General features: G+C 41.6%; 1 protein-coding gene across 3 annotated transcripts in view; it reads right to left on the bottom strand.

Annotated features, from left to right (window-relative positions):
* Positions 1–16,073, bottom strand: part of MED12L (mediator complex subunit 12L) — an 837,051-nt gene that overhangs the window by 167,070 nt on the left and 653,908 nt on the right. For 2 of the 3 annotated variants that reach the window (XM_082251515.1, XM_082251517.1), the window contains exons 21-22: positions 9,747–9,878; positions 44–271 (exon numbers count right to left, since the gene is read on the bottom strand). In XM_082251515.1, coding sequence (XP_082107641.1) covers positions 44–271; positions 9,747–9,878 — 360 coding nt within the window. The remainder of the gene's footprint in view (positions 1–43; positions 272–9,746; positions 9,879–16,073) is intronic. The other variant, XM_082251516.1, reaches the window with a different exon arrangement.

The following is a 16,073-nucleotide window of genomic DNA, read 5'->3' as shown; positions in this document are numbered from 1 at the left end:
AAAGCCTTTATTTAACATTTTAAATATGAAAAATGATAATTACCTTTCAGCATCTTGGTGGCCCATACACACATTCATGAGGACGTTGCACACAAAGCTGTAGCGGTTTGCAGCATTCTCACTGAGGATCCTCCCCAGTACTAAGTGATTAATATTGTGTACTGATGGGTTTTCTATAAAGTCCACCATGAAGTCTGGATCCCACAATGCATTGGAGTTGGATGGCTGTACATTGCTATATATTGTCTGCTTTACCTTTGAACAAGCGCTACTGAAAAAATAAAAGGACAATATATAAACACATGGTGCATATTTAATGTGACAACATAGAAATCAATGGTGTGTATTTGATGTGGCATTGGTTAGTACCATATATACAAGAGAAACTCCTGTTGACATACAGCAGAATATTATCTCAGTGCAATGACTGAGCCCAACATTAGAAAGAGAGCTATGCATGATATTTGGCCATTATATGTAATCTTTTCAGTGGAAAAACAAATATGTGTGCAGTGTAGATAACTGCTGGAGATTCATTGATATAATAAACAAACCATTAGTTAGAAAATTGATCATTCTATATTTCATAACCGTCATTCACATTAGAGTTGATTTTTTGTTACTATGCTGCCTTACTAATAATACACACAGCTCCAAAATGACTAAAGTTTATTTTCTTTGCTATCTACAAATGGGAAGATCAAAATATATTAGACAGGTATATTGGTTATGGTATACAAATGTGAGTCACAGTAATTTGGGAGAGACCAGCCCTTTATACATGTATACAGACAAAGAGAAAGGGGAAGAAAGGGTAATCTTATGAAACAAACAAAGATAAAATTCCAAGTTCAATTTGCCAACCAGTCTGCTTACCAACCAAATTGGCCTGTCTAACAGTTTGCATCAATACAGGGGTTTAGTTAGCACACATTTGCAAATGCATGTGAAAGCTGCAGGGCCACGTCAAGGCTCCCTGTTACCTGCAGTCCTAACTCTAATGAATTTTAAAGAGTCTCCACAGTGGGAGCACATGCAAGCTAATGGATAGAATTTTCCTTAAAATTCATTAGAGTTAGGACTGCAGGTAACAGGGAGCCTTGACGTGGCCCTGCAGCTTTCACATGCGTTTGCAAATGTGTGCTAACTAAACCCCTGTATTGACGCAAACTGTTAGACAGGACAATTTGGTTGGTAAGCAGACTGGTTGGCAAATTGAACTGGGAATTTTATCTTTGTTTGTTTCATGTGCGTTGCCCTTCCATGTGTTCTTTGCTATGAAGGCCAGTTATAGGTGGGGGCAGAGGCCATTTTCTTTGTTGTATATGTGTACTGGTGAGTGGACATACTGCGTGCCTTTGCTGTAATACTATCAGCTGGGCTTCCATTATGCCCCCAATTACCTTTCAGGAGGGATGGGCCACCTCCAGGCTCACCTGCCCCCCATCTATCCATTAGCTTGCATGTGCTCCCACTGTGGAGACTCTTTAAAATTCATTAGAGTTAGGACTGCAGGTAACAGGGAGCCTTGACATGGCCCTGCAGCTTTCACATGCGTTTGCCAATGTGTGCTAACTAAACCCCTGTATTGACGTAAACTGTTAGACAGGCCAATTTGGTTGGTAAGCAGACTGGTTGGCAAATTGAACTGGGAATTTTATCTTTGTTTGTTTCATGTGCGTTGCCCTTCCATGTGTTCTTTGCTATGAAGGCCAGTTATAGGTGGGGGCAGAGGCCATTTTCTCCATTTTCTTTAAAGGGTAATCTTACCCCACAATAGATGGGCTTTTAAATGGTAACTTCCAAAGAAAATGTAGTAGCAACACAGATTTATTTAAAATGTACAAAAAATATATTTATTAAACATCCCAAATCCTATACATAACCTTACTACAGACAGGGCGGTAGAAAGATGTAGGGCCCATATAATCATTGCACATACAACGACATCAATAGTGTATGATGGATATGAGTACAAAATATGCCAACCTGTTTCGCAGTGTGAATATTCTGCTTTTTCATGGCTTTTGTTGTCCACATATACTTCACAGATGTCACAGATAAAGGAAACCTTTGTTGATCTGGTGGGGTCTTGTCAGACCCAGGCATCACACTGGTAATTCCACATATTTTCTGAATTTGACGGTTCATTTACATACTGTGTGGAGAACACCTCTTCTCACCTTTGGTGATGTGTGGTATGATAAATCCCATGTTTCATAGCTGGGAGTTTCAGCGCACTCTTGGATAAGCAATAATACTTGGGAATTTGTGGCGTTTGATGCGCACACTTTCTGGTCTCCCCTTGATTGGAACACATCTGACAACAATTTTGTCTCCCCATTTTCCTTTATCTGTGATATCTGTGAAGTATATGAGGACAACAAAAGCCCTGAAGAAGCGGAATATTGACATCGCAAACCAGGTTGGCATATTTTGTACTCATATCCATCATACACTATTGATGTCGTTGTATGTACAATGTTTATATGGGCCCTACATCTTTCTATGGCCCTGTCTGTAGTAAGGTTATGTATATGATTTTGGATGTTTAATAAATATATTTTTGTACATTTTAAATAAGGTATCTGTCTTGCTACTACATTTTCTTTGGGAGTTACCATTTAAAAGTCCATCTATTGTGGGGTGAGATTACCCTTTCTTCCCCTTCCTCTTTGTCTATATCAAAATATATTACTTTACAGACTATGTTCGGTTTGTCTTTCTATCACTTTCCTTTTTTCAATAGTCTTGACGTCTCTTTAAAATATATTAAAAAATCAGCTGCACTCCACACTTAGCTCCTCTTGCTGTGTTTAACCACCTAAAGCCCACCCACCGCAGTTTTTGCTTGGCAGGACTGCTAGCGGGGACACGCGCGTGTCCATTTGCCACAGGGGAAGCTGATCAGAAGGCACCCACAATTGCTCCTCGTGGAGACAGAATGACGGTCTGCCATTGTAAACATGGCAGACCGCTGTTCTGTCAGTTATGAACACTGGATCCTGTGTTCCTCTTATTTAGGGACACAGGTCTCTGTGTTCATGCAGAAAGCCCATCCCTCCACAGTTAGAAAGCACCCCCTAGAGACACATTTAATCCTTTGATTGCCCCTGGTGTTAACCCCTTCCCTACCAGTGTCATTAGTACAGTAACAGTGCATATTATTAGCACTGATTACTGTAGTAATGTCAATAGTCCCCCAAAAGTGTCAAAAATGTCAGTTAGGGGTCTGATCTGTCTACCGCAATTTTGCAGTCCTGCTAAAAATCATTGATCACGGCCATTACTAGTAAAAAATAAAAATGACATAAATCTTTCCCCTAGGTTTTAGACGCAATAACTTTTGTGCAAACCAATCAATATACACTTATTGGGATTTTTTTTTTTTTTACCAAAATAATGTGGCAGAATACAATTTGACCTAAAATGATGAAAACATTAGATTTTTTTTTCATTTTTTTTATTGGGGATGTTATATACCATAGAGTAAAAAATATTGTTTTTTTTTTTTTTTTTTCAGAATTGTCACAATTTTTTTGTTTATAGCGCAAAAAATAAAAATCGTGCAGGTGATCAAATACCATCAAAAGCTCTACTTGTGGGAAAAAAGGACATCAATTTTATTTGGGTACAGTGTCGCACGGCCACGCAATTGTCAGTTAACCGGTTGCCGACCGCCGCACGACTATATACTGCGGCGGTCAGCCCCGGCCAGGCAGAGTGACGTATCGGTACGTCACTCGCCTGTCACTGACTTGCGAGCCTATCGCGGGCGGGCGCGCGACCGCCGAGGCGCGCGCCCGCCGCGGCTCGTTCACAGGCAAGTCAGTGCGTGTGACCGGCGGACTCGATGTCCGCCAGTCACACTGCGATCGCTCCTGTGAAGGGAGAAAGACAGAGCAGCTTGTGTAAACAAGCTGCCTGTCAGTTCTCCCTGTGTAAAAGTGAAGATCTGTCCGTTCTACTATGTAGAACGGTGGATCTTTGCTTTTACACCAATAGGAATGTCCCTACACAGTTAGAAGCACGCCCCTAGGACACACTTAACCCCTCCCTGTCCAATAAAGTTAACCCCTTCCCTGCCAGTGTCATTTTTGCAGTAACAGTGCATATGTATAGCACTGATTACTGCAGTAATGTCACTGGTAACCCCAAAAGTGTCAAAAATGTCAGTCAAGGGTCCGATCTGTCCGCTGCAATGTCGCAGTACCGAAAAAAAAATCGCAGATCGCCGCCATTACGCGTTAAAAAAAAAAACACCAAAAATGACAAAAATCTTTCCCTTTGTTAGTAAACGCGATAACTTTTGCGCAAACCAATCAAAATACGCTTTTTGCGATTTTTTTTACCAAACATAGGTAGCATAAAACAAATTGGCCGAAAAATGTTAAAAAATTTTGATTTTTACTTTTTTTTTGGGGAATTTCATATAAAAAAATGTGAAAAATATTGTTATTTTTGCAAAATGTACGCTCTTTTTTTGTTTATAGCGCGTGATCAAAAAATCGCACAGGTGATCAAATACCACCAAAAGAAAGCTCTGTTTGTGGGAAAAAAAGGACGTCAAATTCGTTTAGGTACAGCGTCGTACGACCGCGCAATTGTCCGTTAAAGTCACGCAGTAAAAAATCGCAAAAAAACCCCTGGTCCTTTAGCAGCCAAATCCTCCGGGGCTTAAGTGGTTAAATAATGCAGTGCTGTATCGCAAAAAATGGCCTGGTCCTTAAGGGGGTAAACCCTTCTGGTCCAGAAGTGGTTAATAGTAGTCACCAAAATGACTGCATATAACAGTGTCTCCACCCAAAAACCAACCATTCTTGATGCATTTCACAACTCTTGGCATGTTCACAAAGATAGGGAAAGTGGTGAAACGCAACAAGGAAGGTTGGCTTTTGGGTAGAGACTGTTGTATGCAGTCATTTTATTGATAACTAATAAGCACAGCAAGAGGTGTTAAGTGTGGAGTGTGGCTGATACTTTTTTATATCTTTGATGAAGAGTAGACATGGACTACAGTAGTCAGCACCAGGATTGTCTATGTATAAGAGGAGTGAGTCTTGAGCAGAGCTATGGATTTGGGTATGTTCTTCATCTCTCTTTGCTTGAGTTAAGAAATGTATAGTGTCTTTCATGCATCTTATTTATTTATGCATTTATTTCTAATAAAAAAATATATATATATTTTTAAAATATTTTATTAGGTCAGGCTTCTAGTTCTTATTTACCAATTGCAGCATTTTACTGCTATGCTATCATCTGCTATTCAGCTTGATACACAAAAACACACAACTGAATGATTAGGAAGAGTTGGGACTATATTAACAAAAGCATTGTGATGCCTGCCTTTACACACATGAACTTTAATGGCATGCCAGTCCTAATACTTAGGGTTCAATATTGAGTTGGCCCACCCTTTGCAGCTATAACAGCTTTAACTCTTCTGGTAAGGCTGTTCACAAGGTTTAGGAGTGTGTCTATGGGAATTTTTGACCATTCTTCAATTTGTGAAGTTCGCAGTCTCTGTACTAATTCATCCCAAAGGCAGGTCAGTCAACTTCCTCCACCCCAAACTCTCTCATCCATGTCTTTATGGACCTTGCTTTTTGCACTGGTCCAAATCATTTGGTGGAGGGGGGATTATGGTGTGGGGTTGTTTTTAAGGGGTTGGGCTTGGCCCCTTACTTTCAGTGTAGAGAACTCTTAAGGCGTCAGCATACCAAGACTTTTTGGAAAATGTCATGTTCCCAACTTTGTGGGAACAGTTTATTGATGGCCCCTTCCTGTTTCAACATGACTGCACACCATTTCTTAAAGCAAGGTCCATAAAGATATATATGAGTGAGTTTGGGGTGGAGGAACATGACTGGCCTGTACAGAGTCCTGACCTCAACCCGGTAGAACACCTTTGGGATGAATTAGAGAGGAGACTGCGAGCCAAGTGCCAACATCAGTGCCTGACCTCACAAATGCGCTTCTGGAAGAATGGTCAAACATTTCCAAAGACACACTCCTAAACCTTGTGGATAGCCATCCCAGAAGTGTTGAAGTTGGTATTGCTGCAAAGGGTGGGCCAACTCAATATTGAACCCTACGGACTAAGACTGGGATGCCATCAAAGCTCATGTGCGTGTAAAGGCAGGCATCTCAATACTAAAATGTACAACCCACCATGACTTTTACCTAATTTACCAATATGGTAAAAAAAAGAAAAGATCCTGTTCCTTTAAAGCAGATTAAAAAGTGTAGCGCTTGTGCTGTCTAATCCGTCCCTTTCTATGCTGTACAAAACCTGGTTGATCCTGCCTGTTCCTGTGTCTCCCTATATAAACTGACCACCATAATCATGGCTGCTGATCAATGATACTGTGGTTAGTTTATGTGTCTCCATCATCCCCCAGTCTCTTCTCTCCCCCCCACCCCTCCCCTCCTGCCTCCATTAGTAGCTGGTAGTAAAGTCAGAGTAGGATTACTGGCAGCCCCTCTGTTATACTAAGGTATACTACACAGTGTAAAAGTTTGTTTAAAATGATGCCACTAAATACCTTCTTTCAGATTGCCTCTATGCGGTCACGTGACCTCCTGCCGCTCTCCTCCCCCTATCTAAGGGCTAAAGCAAGAGGGGCTAAGTGGACAGCACAGTGGTCACGTGACCTCCCAGCTGACATCAGAGGGGGATCTTAGTCTTCATTGCTGTAGCCTTAGATCGGGGAAGGAGAGCGGCGGGAGGTCATGTGACCGCACAAAGGCAATCTCAAATAGGGTATTTAGTGGCATCATTTTAAACAAACATTTACACTGTGTAGTATACCTTGGTATAATAGAGGGACTGGCAGTAATCCTACTCTGACTTTACAACCACTTTAAGTTTTCATAAAATAAAATAGTATACAAATAATGAGAAAATGTATGTGAAATATATATTTATAAATGTGCAATGAAAATAAATTACACATGGGTGTTATGTAGCCATTTTGGAAGCTTTCCATTAGGTGTTTACTGTAGAAAAAAATAAAATAATTCCCTAGAATAAAATGATCCATAGCAGTCTGACATCATTGTTGCAACTTCATCCCAGTTTCAAGTAAACAAACAATTTAAATTGCACCAGGATATGATTAAATCTTTAGTCAATGCTCATTCTTATAGCAATGTAGTTGGTATAAATCAGTGGTCTCCAAACTTTCTAAACAAAGGGCCAGTGTACTGTCCTTCAGACCTAAGGGGGGCCAGACTGTGGCTATTGGGAGTAGAAAATGTCTTGGTATAAGTAGGTGTAAACATTGCTCCATCTTTGGTATCAGTGAGAGGAACTATGCCTCAGTGCTGTGTCATTGGGAGACATTGTGCCCCATTGTTGGTGTAATTGGTAAAAATTGTGCCCTATCTTTAGTGTCTTTGGGAGGAACTGTGCCCCATTGTTGGTATCGGAGGATAAAATAGTGCCCCAAGGGTAGAATAAAAGCAAGCAAAGGGCCACATCTGGCTTGGAGACCACTGGTACAAATGATAGCACAGCATAGCACATATCTCCCCAAGAATGTTAGGTAAGAGAATAACTCAGTCAAGGACTAGGACCTGCCTCATCCAACACTTAAAACAGCACATTCAGAACTTCTGACCCTTCAAGTTGGAATATTTCCCTGTGTGATAATGTGTACCACCAGTCATTCTGTTTTTGCCCCTTAGAATACAAAAAGCTCAACTGCTTAAAAAATATATTGTAATCAGGAATATCCTGTCTTAGTTGGCATTAGAAGAGAACCCTGGGTACAAGGTGGACTGCTTAAAGGAAAACAACATTTGGAATGCATAGAGGAAAACAACATTTGATACAATAATGAGACACAGACCACTAAAATGTATAATCAAGGTTCAGTCAATGTGCATATTTTCCTATTGTGCAACAGAATGTCAGATTGGTGGCTTAAGTTACTTATGCACCTACATTCCTTTTTTTTTAATTTTAGAAGGAATAAATAAATGCTAGGGCCCGGGAGTTGTTATGCCACCAACCATCATTAGATATTTTAACAAAGCCTTCCGGAAAATACTGTTCACTACATTACTCACTCTAACTACAGGCAAGCAGTTAACTGCTATAAACAATTTAAGTTAGACATGTTTAATAAAGTCCAGGGTATCCAATAAACAGAACAAGACACATTTGGTGTTCATTAAGTAGCTTAATATCTAAAACACGTCTATGGACAGCATGACACAGAAAGTGGTTCAGAGTTTCTGACTGAAGCCATGAACTGAAGTCCTGGTTGAGAACCAGAAGAAAAGTCAATGGTTAGGGTCCTTTCACACAGAATGGACCGTTTTTTGATCCGCTCCGGCACTTTTTTTTTTTTACGGACACGGATGATACTTGTGTCATCCGGTCCGTATGTCCATTTATCATCCCATCCGTTTGCGGATGATAAACTGAGATAATGTATGTCAATGGGCAGCGCTTTTTTTCTCTGAGAATAGGTGCAGGTACTCCCCTCTTCTAAGTCACCCCCTCTCTCCACTCCCTACACACCTCCAAGCGCTGTCCTTTGGTTACACCCTCTGCCCACCTCCCTTTTAGAGAATACAGAGCCGAGTATCATGTTGTGGTTCTAGGTAATTTGTATGGAATTTGTTAATGATAACTAGAAAAGCAGTAAAATAGATCACCTGGGATCAGCAACAATAACCCCCCCCAAACAATAGATCCCCCCAGCAGCAATAAATCTTCACCTGCAATAATAGAAAAACAGTAAAAAAGATCTCCTGCATTTAGCAACAATAGACCCCCAACAACAATAGCTCCCCAGCAACAATAAATCCTCCCCTGAAAAAATCCCCCCAATAAATCCTCCCCTGCAACAATAGACCCCCCCCCAACAACAATAGCCCCCCAGCAACAATAGTTCCCCCAAGCAACAATAAACCCTCCACTGCAAAAAAGCCCCACCACAACAAAATGCTCCCCAGCAACAATAGATTCACCCAAGCAACAATAGATCCTCCAGCAGCCAGCATCAATAGGCCCTTCAGCTCACCCCACTGACCCCAGCACCCCTTTGCCATTGTATACATTCAGACTGGAGGTTCCGGAACTGCGTTCCCCCACGTTCCCGCTGAAAAAAGCCCTGTCAATGGGACTTGCGGATGTCAGCGGGTGACACTGCTGACATCCGTTTTTGCGTCTGTTCCGTTTTTTTAAAAGGAAGAAAAATAGGGTTCTCTTCCGTTCCAAAAAACGGAACTGATAGGAAAGGACGCAAATCGGATGTCAGCGGATGGTCATCCGCTGACATCCGCAATCCCAATGACATGCATCATGTCTGTTTTTCATCCGCAAAAAAATGGGATGAAAAATGGACATACGGACCGCCCGTGTGAAAGGACCCTTACGCTACTACTATGACTGATGAGAGATACACACATTCTACACGGACATGAACAGAGCACAGGGATAAACAGGATTTACAGAGCACACCAATTAAGGATCTGTACCCTACTTATCAAATTATAAGCATGTCTGCGACTGCGACTGATTAGCATTATACATTAGCTTTTGAAATGAATGGATTTTCAAGAAGCACACGTATCTGTAAACCACAATCTTATAGAAAATAGAGATATAACCCAAGCAAGCCGATAAGGCACAAACTGCCAAACTGCTGATATCAGCATCTGCATTTCTCTAGAGAAGTCCTCAGAACACAGTATATAGGTCATATTTATACATTGGGTCATATATTACTCACCTGAAAAGGTCTCCAAACTTACTTCTTATATGGCTACATGACGTGTACAGATCATACAGATAAGCCAAAATACATCTTTCTGGAGAGGAGCATTCTGAGGGATTGACTACATGCTTTACTACACCACACAATCTGAAATTAGAAAATGTTAGATCTTTGTTAGGAATAACTTTCACAAGCACCTTTATTGTTATTCAAGGTTTTAAAGTCTAGGTAAGGTCAAAATGTAAAATCATATATTCATTTCTATATTGTACTTTAATTATTTCTAGCCTACTCCTATTAGTCTGAACGATCTTAAAGTTTGTAAACTTACTTTGAAGATTCTCAAACATTTGACTCCTTGATTTCTGTGACACTTATGCCCTATGAGTAGGCACTGCTACGTCACAGTATTCACTGAGCCTGCCTTCTGAACTACAGGTGCTGAGAGGAGGAGTTTCAGGAGGCGGAGTCAGTACGGGAATCACAGCTTTTAGACAGCAAGGTACCATGGGATATGTAGTCCTTAGAAATTGTGGAAAAGCTGCAAAGCATGCAGGGAATCCAGGAAGTTGTGGAAAGAGAATGCCAACAGACAGGGAACACCCACAACACAAAAATAGAGTTTTCAAGCAAGCTTATATTGGATTGTCAAATAAAATGATTGTTTGTATTGTTATTTCAAAGCAGATATTAGGTGTACATTGTGACTATAGAACTCTTTTAGTTTTGTTGTTGTTTTTTTTTTTTTTCCATTTACAACAAATATAACAAGATATGATCTTCCAGGGTCCTGCTCATTGGTGAATCAGTGGTACATCTAACTACTATTGTACACCCTCTCCTGCCTGTACCTCATACTCCGTAGCACAGACGACTTAGTAGTAAACAGGACTAGTGTTGAGCGAACACGGACTGTATTATTCGTGTTCGTACCGAATAATTGGATTTTTTGTACCCGAACACGGACACGGACACTTTACTGTATGTTCGGGTAAAAATCCGTGTTCGGTCGTTTTATTTCCGGGTTTTGCATGCTTTGGCGCTCTTTTCATGGCGGGCTTTCAACAGCCAATCAACAATCGTTTAACTGGTGTGCCTTAAGCCATCCCAGCCATGCCTGCAAATGTCTCAGTAGCTGTGATTGGCCGTCTGAAGCATGTGACCAAGTCTTTATAAGTTCGAGGCAGCCGCAGCGGCGTCATTATGCTGCTTAGATTCAGGGACAGAGCACACATCAACGTGCTGGCTGCTGATTAGGGAAAGATAGGCAGGAAAAAACCATTTGTGTCCGGATAGAATTGAGGGACAGGTCGGAGTGTTTAGGCAGGGCGAGTTGTAGGCATTTTAGGGATAGAGTCTGCTGAATTATAGGGTCAGTGTCTTCTACAAACTACAATCGATATTGCTGTGTGGGGGGTGGGGTCTGCACTCAATCCTGATCTACGATCTCTTCTCAATCCTGTTAGGGACAGAGTCTGCTGAATTTTAGGGAAACTGTGTTCTACAAACTACAATCGATATTGCTGTGTGGTGTGGGATTGGAGATAGGCAGGTGTCAGTGATCCACATCCATTTTTCTGTGTGTGAGCTGCAGTGAACACAATCTTTTTGGGCTGCAGTGAACACAATCTTTTTGGGCTGCAGTGAACACAATCTTTTTGGGCTGCAGTGAACACAATCTTTTTGGGCTGCAGTGAACACAATCTTTTTGGGCTGCAGTGAACACAATCTTTTTGGGGTGCAGTGAACAAAATCTTTTTGGGGTGCAGTGAACACAATCCTTTTTGGTGTGCAGTGAACACAATCTTTGTGGGGTGCAGTGAACAAAATCCTTTGTGGGGTGCAGTGAACACAATCTTTTTGGGGTGCAGTGAACAAAATCCTTTTTGGGGTGCAGTGAACAACATCCTTTTTGGGGTGCAGTGAACACAATCTTTTTGGGGTGCAGTGAACAAAATCCTTTGTGGGGTGCAGTGAACACAATCTTTTTGGGGTGCAGTGAACACAATCTTTTTGGGGTGGAGTGAACAACATCCTTTTTGGGGTGCAGTGAACAAAATCCTTTTTGGGGTGCAGTGAACAAAATCATTTTTGGGGTGCAGTGAACACAATCTTTTTGGGGTGCAGTGAACACAATCTTTGTGGGGTGCAGTGAACACAATCTTTTTGGGGTGGAGTGAACAACATCCTTTTTGGGGTGCAGTGAACAACATCCTTTTTGGGGTGCAGTGAACACAATCTTTTTGGGGTGCAGTGAACACAATCTTTGTGGGGTACAGTGAACAGAATCTTTGTGGGGTGCAGTGAACACAATCTTTGGGGGGTACAGTGAACACAATCTTTGTGAGGTGCAGTGAACACAATCTTTGTGGGGTGCAGTGAACACAATCATTGTGGGGTGCAGTGAACTCAATCTTTGTGGGGTACAGTGAACACAATCTCATACTTCTGAAGGTTTGAGGGTGCTGCCTGTTCCATACTCCCCCTACTCCTCATCTAGCCTTTTAGGGGTACAAACAATAGTAATTGGGGCCTAGTGTGGTTGTGTACGTGTGATATACATACACTTTTTTGGGATCATATTTTCTATTCCGCTATTTAATCAAAAACCTTTGGGGATCAGTTAAATTGGGGGATAGTCTGTGTTGGTACGTGTGAGAGAGATCCACCTTTCCAAGTTGTTGGGGTTCATCTCATACTTCTGAAGGTTTGAGGGTGCTGCCTGTTCCATACTCCCCCTACTCCTAGCCTTTTAGGGGTACAAACAATAGTAATTGGGGCCTAGTGTGGTTGTGTACGTGTGATATACATACACTTTTTTGGGATCATATTTTCTATTCCGCTATTTAATCAAAAACCTTTGGGGATCAGTTAAATTGGGGGATAGTCTGTGTTGGTACGTGTGAGAGAGATCCACCTTTCCAAGTTGTTGGGGTTCATCTCATACTTCTGAAGGTTTGAGGGTGCTGCCTGTTCCATACTCCCCCTACTCCTAGCCTTTTAGGGGTACAAACAATAGTAATTGGGGCCTAGTGTGGTTGTGTACGTGTGATATACATACACTTTTTTGGGATCATATTTTCTATTCCGCTATTTAATCAAAAACCTTTGGGGATCAGTTAAATTGGGGGATAGTCTGTGTTGGTACGTGTGAGAGAGATCCACCTTTCCAAGTTGTTGGGGTTCATCTCATACTTCTGAAGGTTTGAGGGTGCTGCCTGTTCCATACTCCCCCTACTCCTAGCCTTTTAGGGGTACAAACAATAGTAATTGGGGCCTAGTGTGGTTGTGTACGTGTGATATACATACACTTTTTTGGGATCATATTTTCTATTCCGCTATTTAATCAAAAACCTCTGGGGATCAGTTAAATTGGGGGATAGTCTGTGTTGGTACGTGTGAGAGAGATCCACCTTTCCAAGTTGTTGGGGTTCATCTCATACTTCTGAAGGTTTGAGGGTGCTGCCTGTTCCATACTCCCCCTACTCCTAGCCTTTTAGGGGTACAAACAATAGTAATTGGGGCCTAGTGTGGTTGTGTACGTGTGATATACATACACTTTTTTGGGATCATATTTTCTATTCCGCTATTTAATCAAAAACCTTTGGGGATCAGTTAAATTGGGGGATAGTCTGTGTTGGTACGTGTGAGAGAGATCCACCTTTCCAAGTTGTTGGGGTTCATCTCATACTTCTGAAGGTTTGAGGGTGCTGCCTGTTCCATACTCCCCCTACTCCTAGCCTTTTAGGGGTACAAACAATAGTAATTGGGGCCTAGTGTGGTTGTGTACGTGTGATATACATACACTTTTTTGGGATCATATTTTCTATTCCGCTATTTAATCAAAAACCTTTGGGGATCAGTTAAATTGGGGGATAGTCTGTGTTGGTACGTGTGAGAGAGATCCACCTTTCCAAGTTGTTGGGGTTCATCTCATACTTCTGAAGGTTTGAGGGTGCTGCCTGTTCCATACTCCCCCTACTCCTAGCCTTTTAGGGGTACAAACAATAGTAATTGGGGCCTAGTGTGGTTGTGTACGTGTGATATACATACACTTTTTTGGGATCATATTTTCTATTCCGCTATTTAATCAAAAACCTTTGGGGATCAGTTAAATTGGGGGATAGTCTGTGTTGGTACGTGTGAGAGAGATCCACCTTTCCAAGTTGTTGGGGTTCATCTCATACTTCTGAAGGTTTGAGGGTGCTGCCTGTTCCATACTCCCCCTACTCCTAGCCTTTTAGGGGTACAAACAATAGTAATTGGGGCCTAGTGTGGTTGTGTACGTGTGATATACATACACTTTTTTTGGATCATATTTTCTATTCCGCTATTTAATCAAAAACCTTTGGGGATCAGTTAAATTGGGGGATAGTCTGTGTTGGTACGTGTGAGAGAGATCCACCTTTCCAAGTTGTTGGGGTTCATCTCATACTTCTGAAGGTTTGAGGGTGCTGCCTGTTCCATACTCCCCCTACTCCTAGCCTTTTAGGGGTACAAACAATAGTAATTGGGGCCTAGTGTGGTTGTGTACGTGTGATATACATACACTTTTTTGGGATCATATTTTCTATTCCGCTATTTAATCAAAAACCTTTGGGGATCAGTTAAATTGGGGGATAGTCTGTGTTGGTACGTGTGAGAGAGATCCACCTTTCCAAGTTGTTGGGGTTCATCTCATACTTCTGAAGGTTTGAGGGTGCTGCCTGTTCCATACTCCCCCTACTCCTAGCCTTTTAGGGGTACAAACAATAGTAATTGGGGCCTAGTGTGGTTGTGTACGTGTGATATACATACACTTTTTTGGGATCATATTTTCTATTCCGCTATTTAATCAAAAACCTTTGGGGATCAGTTAAATTGGGGGATAGTCTGTGTTGGTACGTGTGAGAGAGATCCACCTTTCCAAGTTGTTGGGGTTCATCTCATACTTCTGAAGGTTTGAGGGTGCTGCCTGTTCCATACTCCCCCTACTCCTAGCCTTTTAGGGGTACAAACAATAGTAATTGGGGCCTAGTGTGGTTGTGTACGTGTGATATACATACACTTTTTTTGGATCATATTTTCTATTCCGCTATTTAATCAAAAACCTTTGGGGATCAGTTAAATTGGGGGATAGTCTGTGTTGGTACGTGTGAGAGAGATCCACCTTTCCAAGTTGTTGGGGTTCATCTCATACTTCTGAAGGTTTGAGGGTGCTGCCAGTTCCATACTCCCCCTACTCCTAGCCTTTTAGGGGTACAAACAATAGTAATTGGGGCCTAGTGTGGTTGTGTACGTGTGATATACATACACTTTTTTGGGATCATATTTTCTATTCCGCTATTTAATCAAAAACCTTTGGGGATCAGTTAAATTGGGGGATAGTCTGTGTTGGTACGTGTGAGAGAGATCCACCTTTCCAAGTTGTTGGGGTTCATCTCATACTTCTGAAGGTTTGAGGGTGCTGCCTGTTCCATACTCCCCCTACTCCTAGCCTTTTAGGGGTACAAACAATAGTAATTGGGGCCTAGTGTGGTTGTGTACGTGTGATATACATACACTTTTTTGGGATCATATTTTCTATTCCGCTATTTAATCAAAAACCTCTGGGGATCAGTTAAATTGGGGGATAGTCTGTGTTGGTACGTGTGAGAGAGATCCACCTTTCCAAGTTGTTGGGGTTCATCTCATACTTCTGAAGGTTTGAGGGTGCTGCCTGTTCCATACTCCCCCTACTCCTAGCCTTTTAGGGGTACAAACAATAGTAATTGGGGCCTAGTGTGGTTGTGTACGTGTGATATACATACACTTTTTTGGGATCATATTTTCTATTCCGCTATTTAATCAAAAACCTTTGGGGATCAGTTAAATTGGGGGATAGTCTGTGTTGGTACGTGTGAGAGAGATCCACCTTTCCAAGTTGTTGGGGTTCATCTCATACTTCTGAAGGTTTGAGGGTGCTGCCTGTTCCATACTCCCCCTACTCCTCATCTAGCCTTTTAGGGGTACAAACAATAGTAATTGGGGCCTAGTGTGGTTGTGTACGTGTGATATACATACACTTTTTTTGGATCATATTTTCTATTCCGCTATTTAATCAAAAACCTTTGGGGATCAGTTAAATTGGGGGATAGTCTGTGTTGGTACGTGTGAGAGAGATCCACCTTTCCAAGTTGTTGGGGTTCATCTCATACTTCTGAAGGTTTGAGGGTGCTGCCTGTTCCATACTCCCCCTACTCCTAGCCTTTTAGGGGTACAAACAATAGTAATTGGGGCCTAGTGTGGTTGTGTACGTGTGATATACATACACTTTTTTTGGATCATATTTTCTATTCCGCTATTTAATCAAAAACCTTTGGG

This window comes from Pelophylax lessonae (assembly GCF_965119305.1).
Source record: "Pelophylax lessonae genome assembly, chromosome: 3".
Taxonomy (NCBI): domain Eukaryota; kingdom Metazoa; phylum Chordata; class Amphibia; order Anura; family Ranidae; genus Pelophylax; species Pelophylax lessonae.
This window is presented reverse-complemented; position numbering and strand designations above follow the sequence as displayed.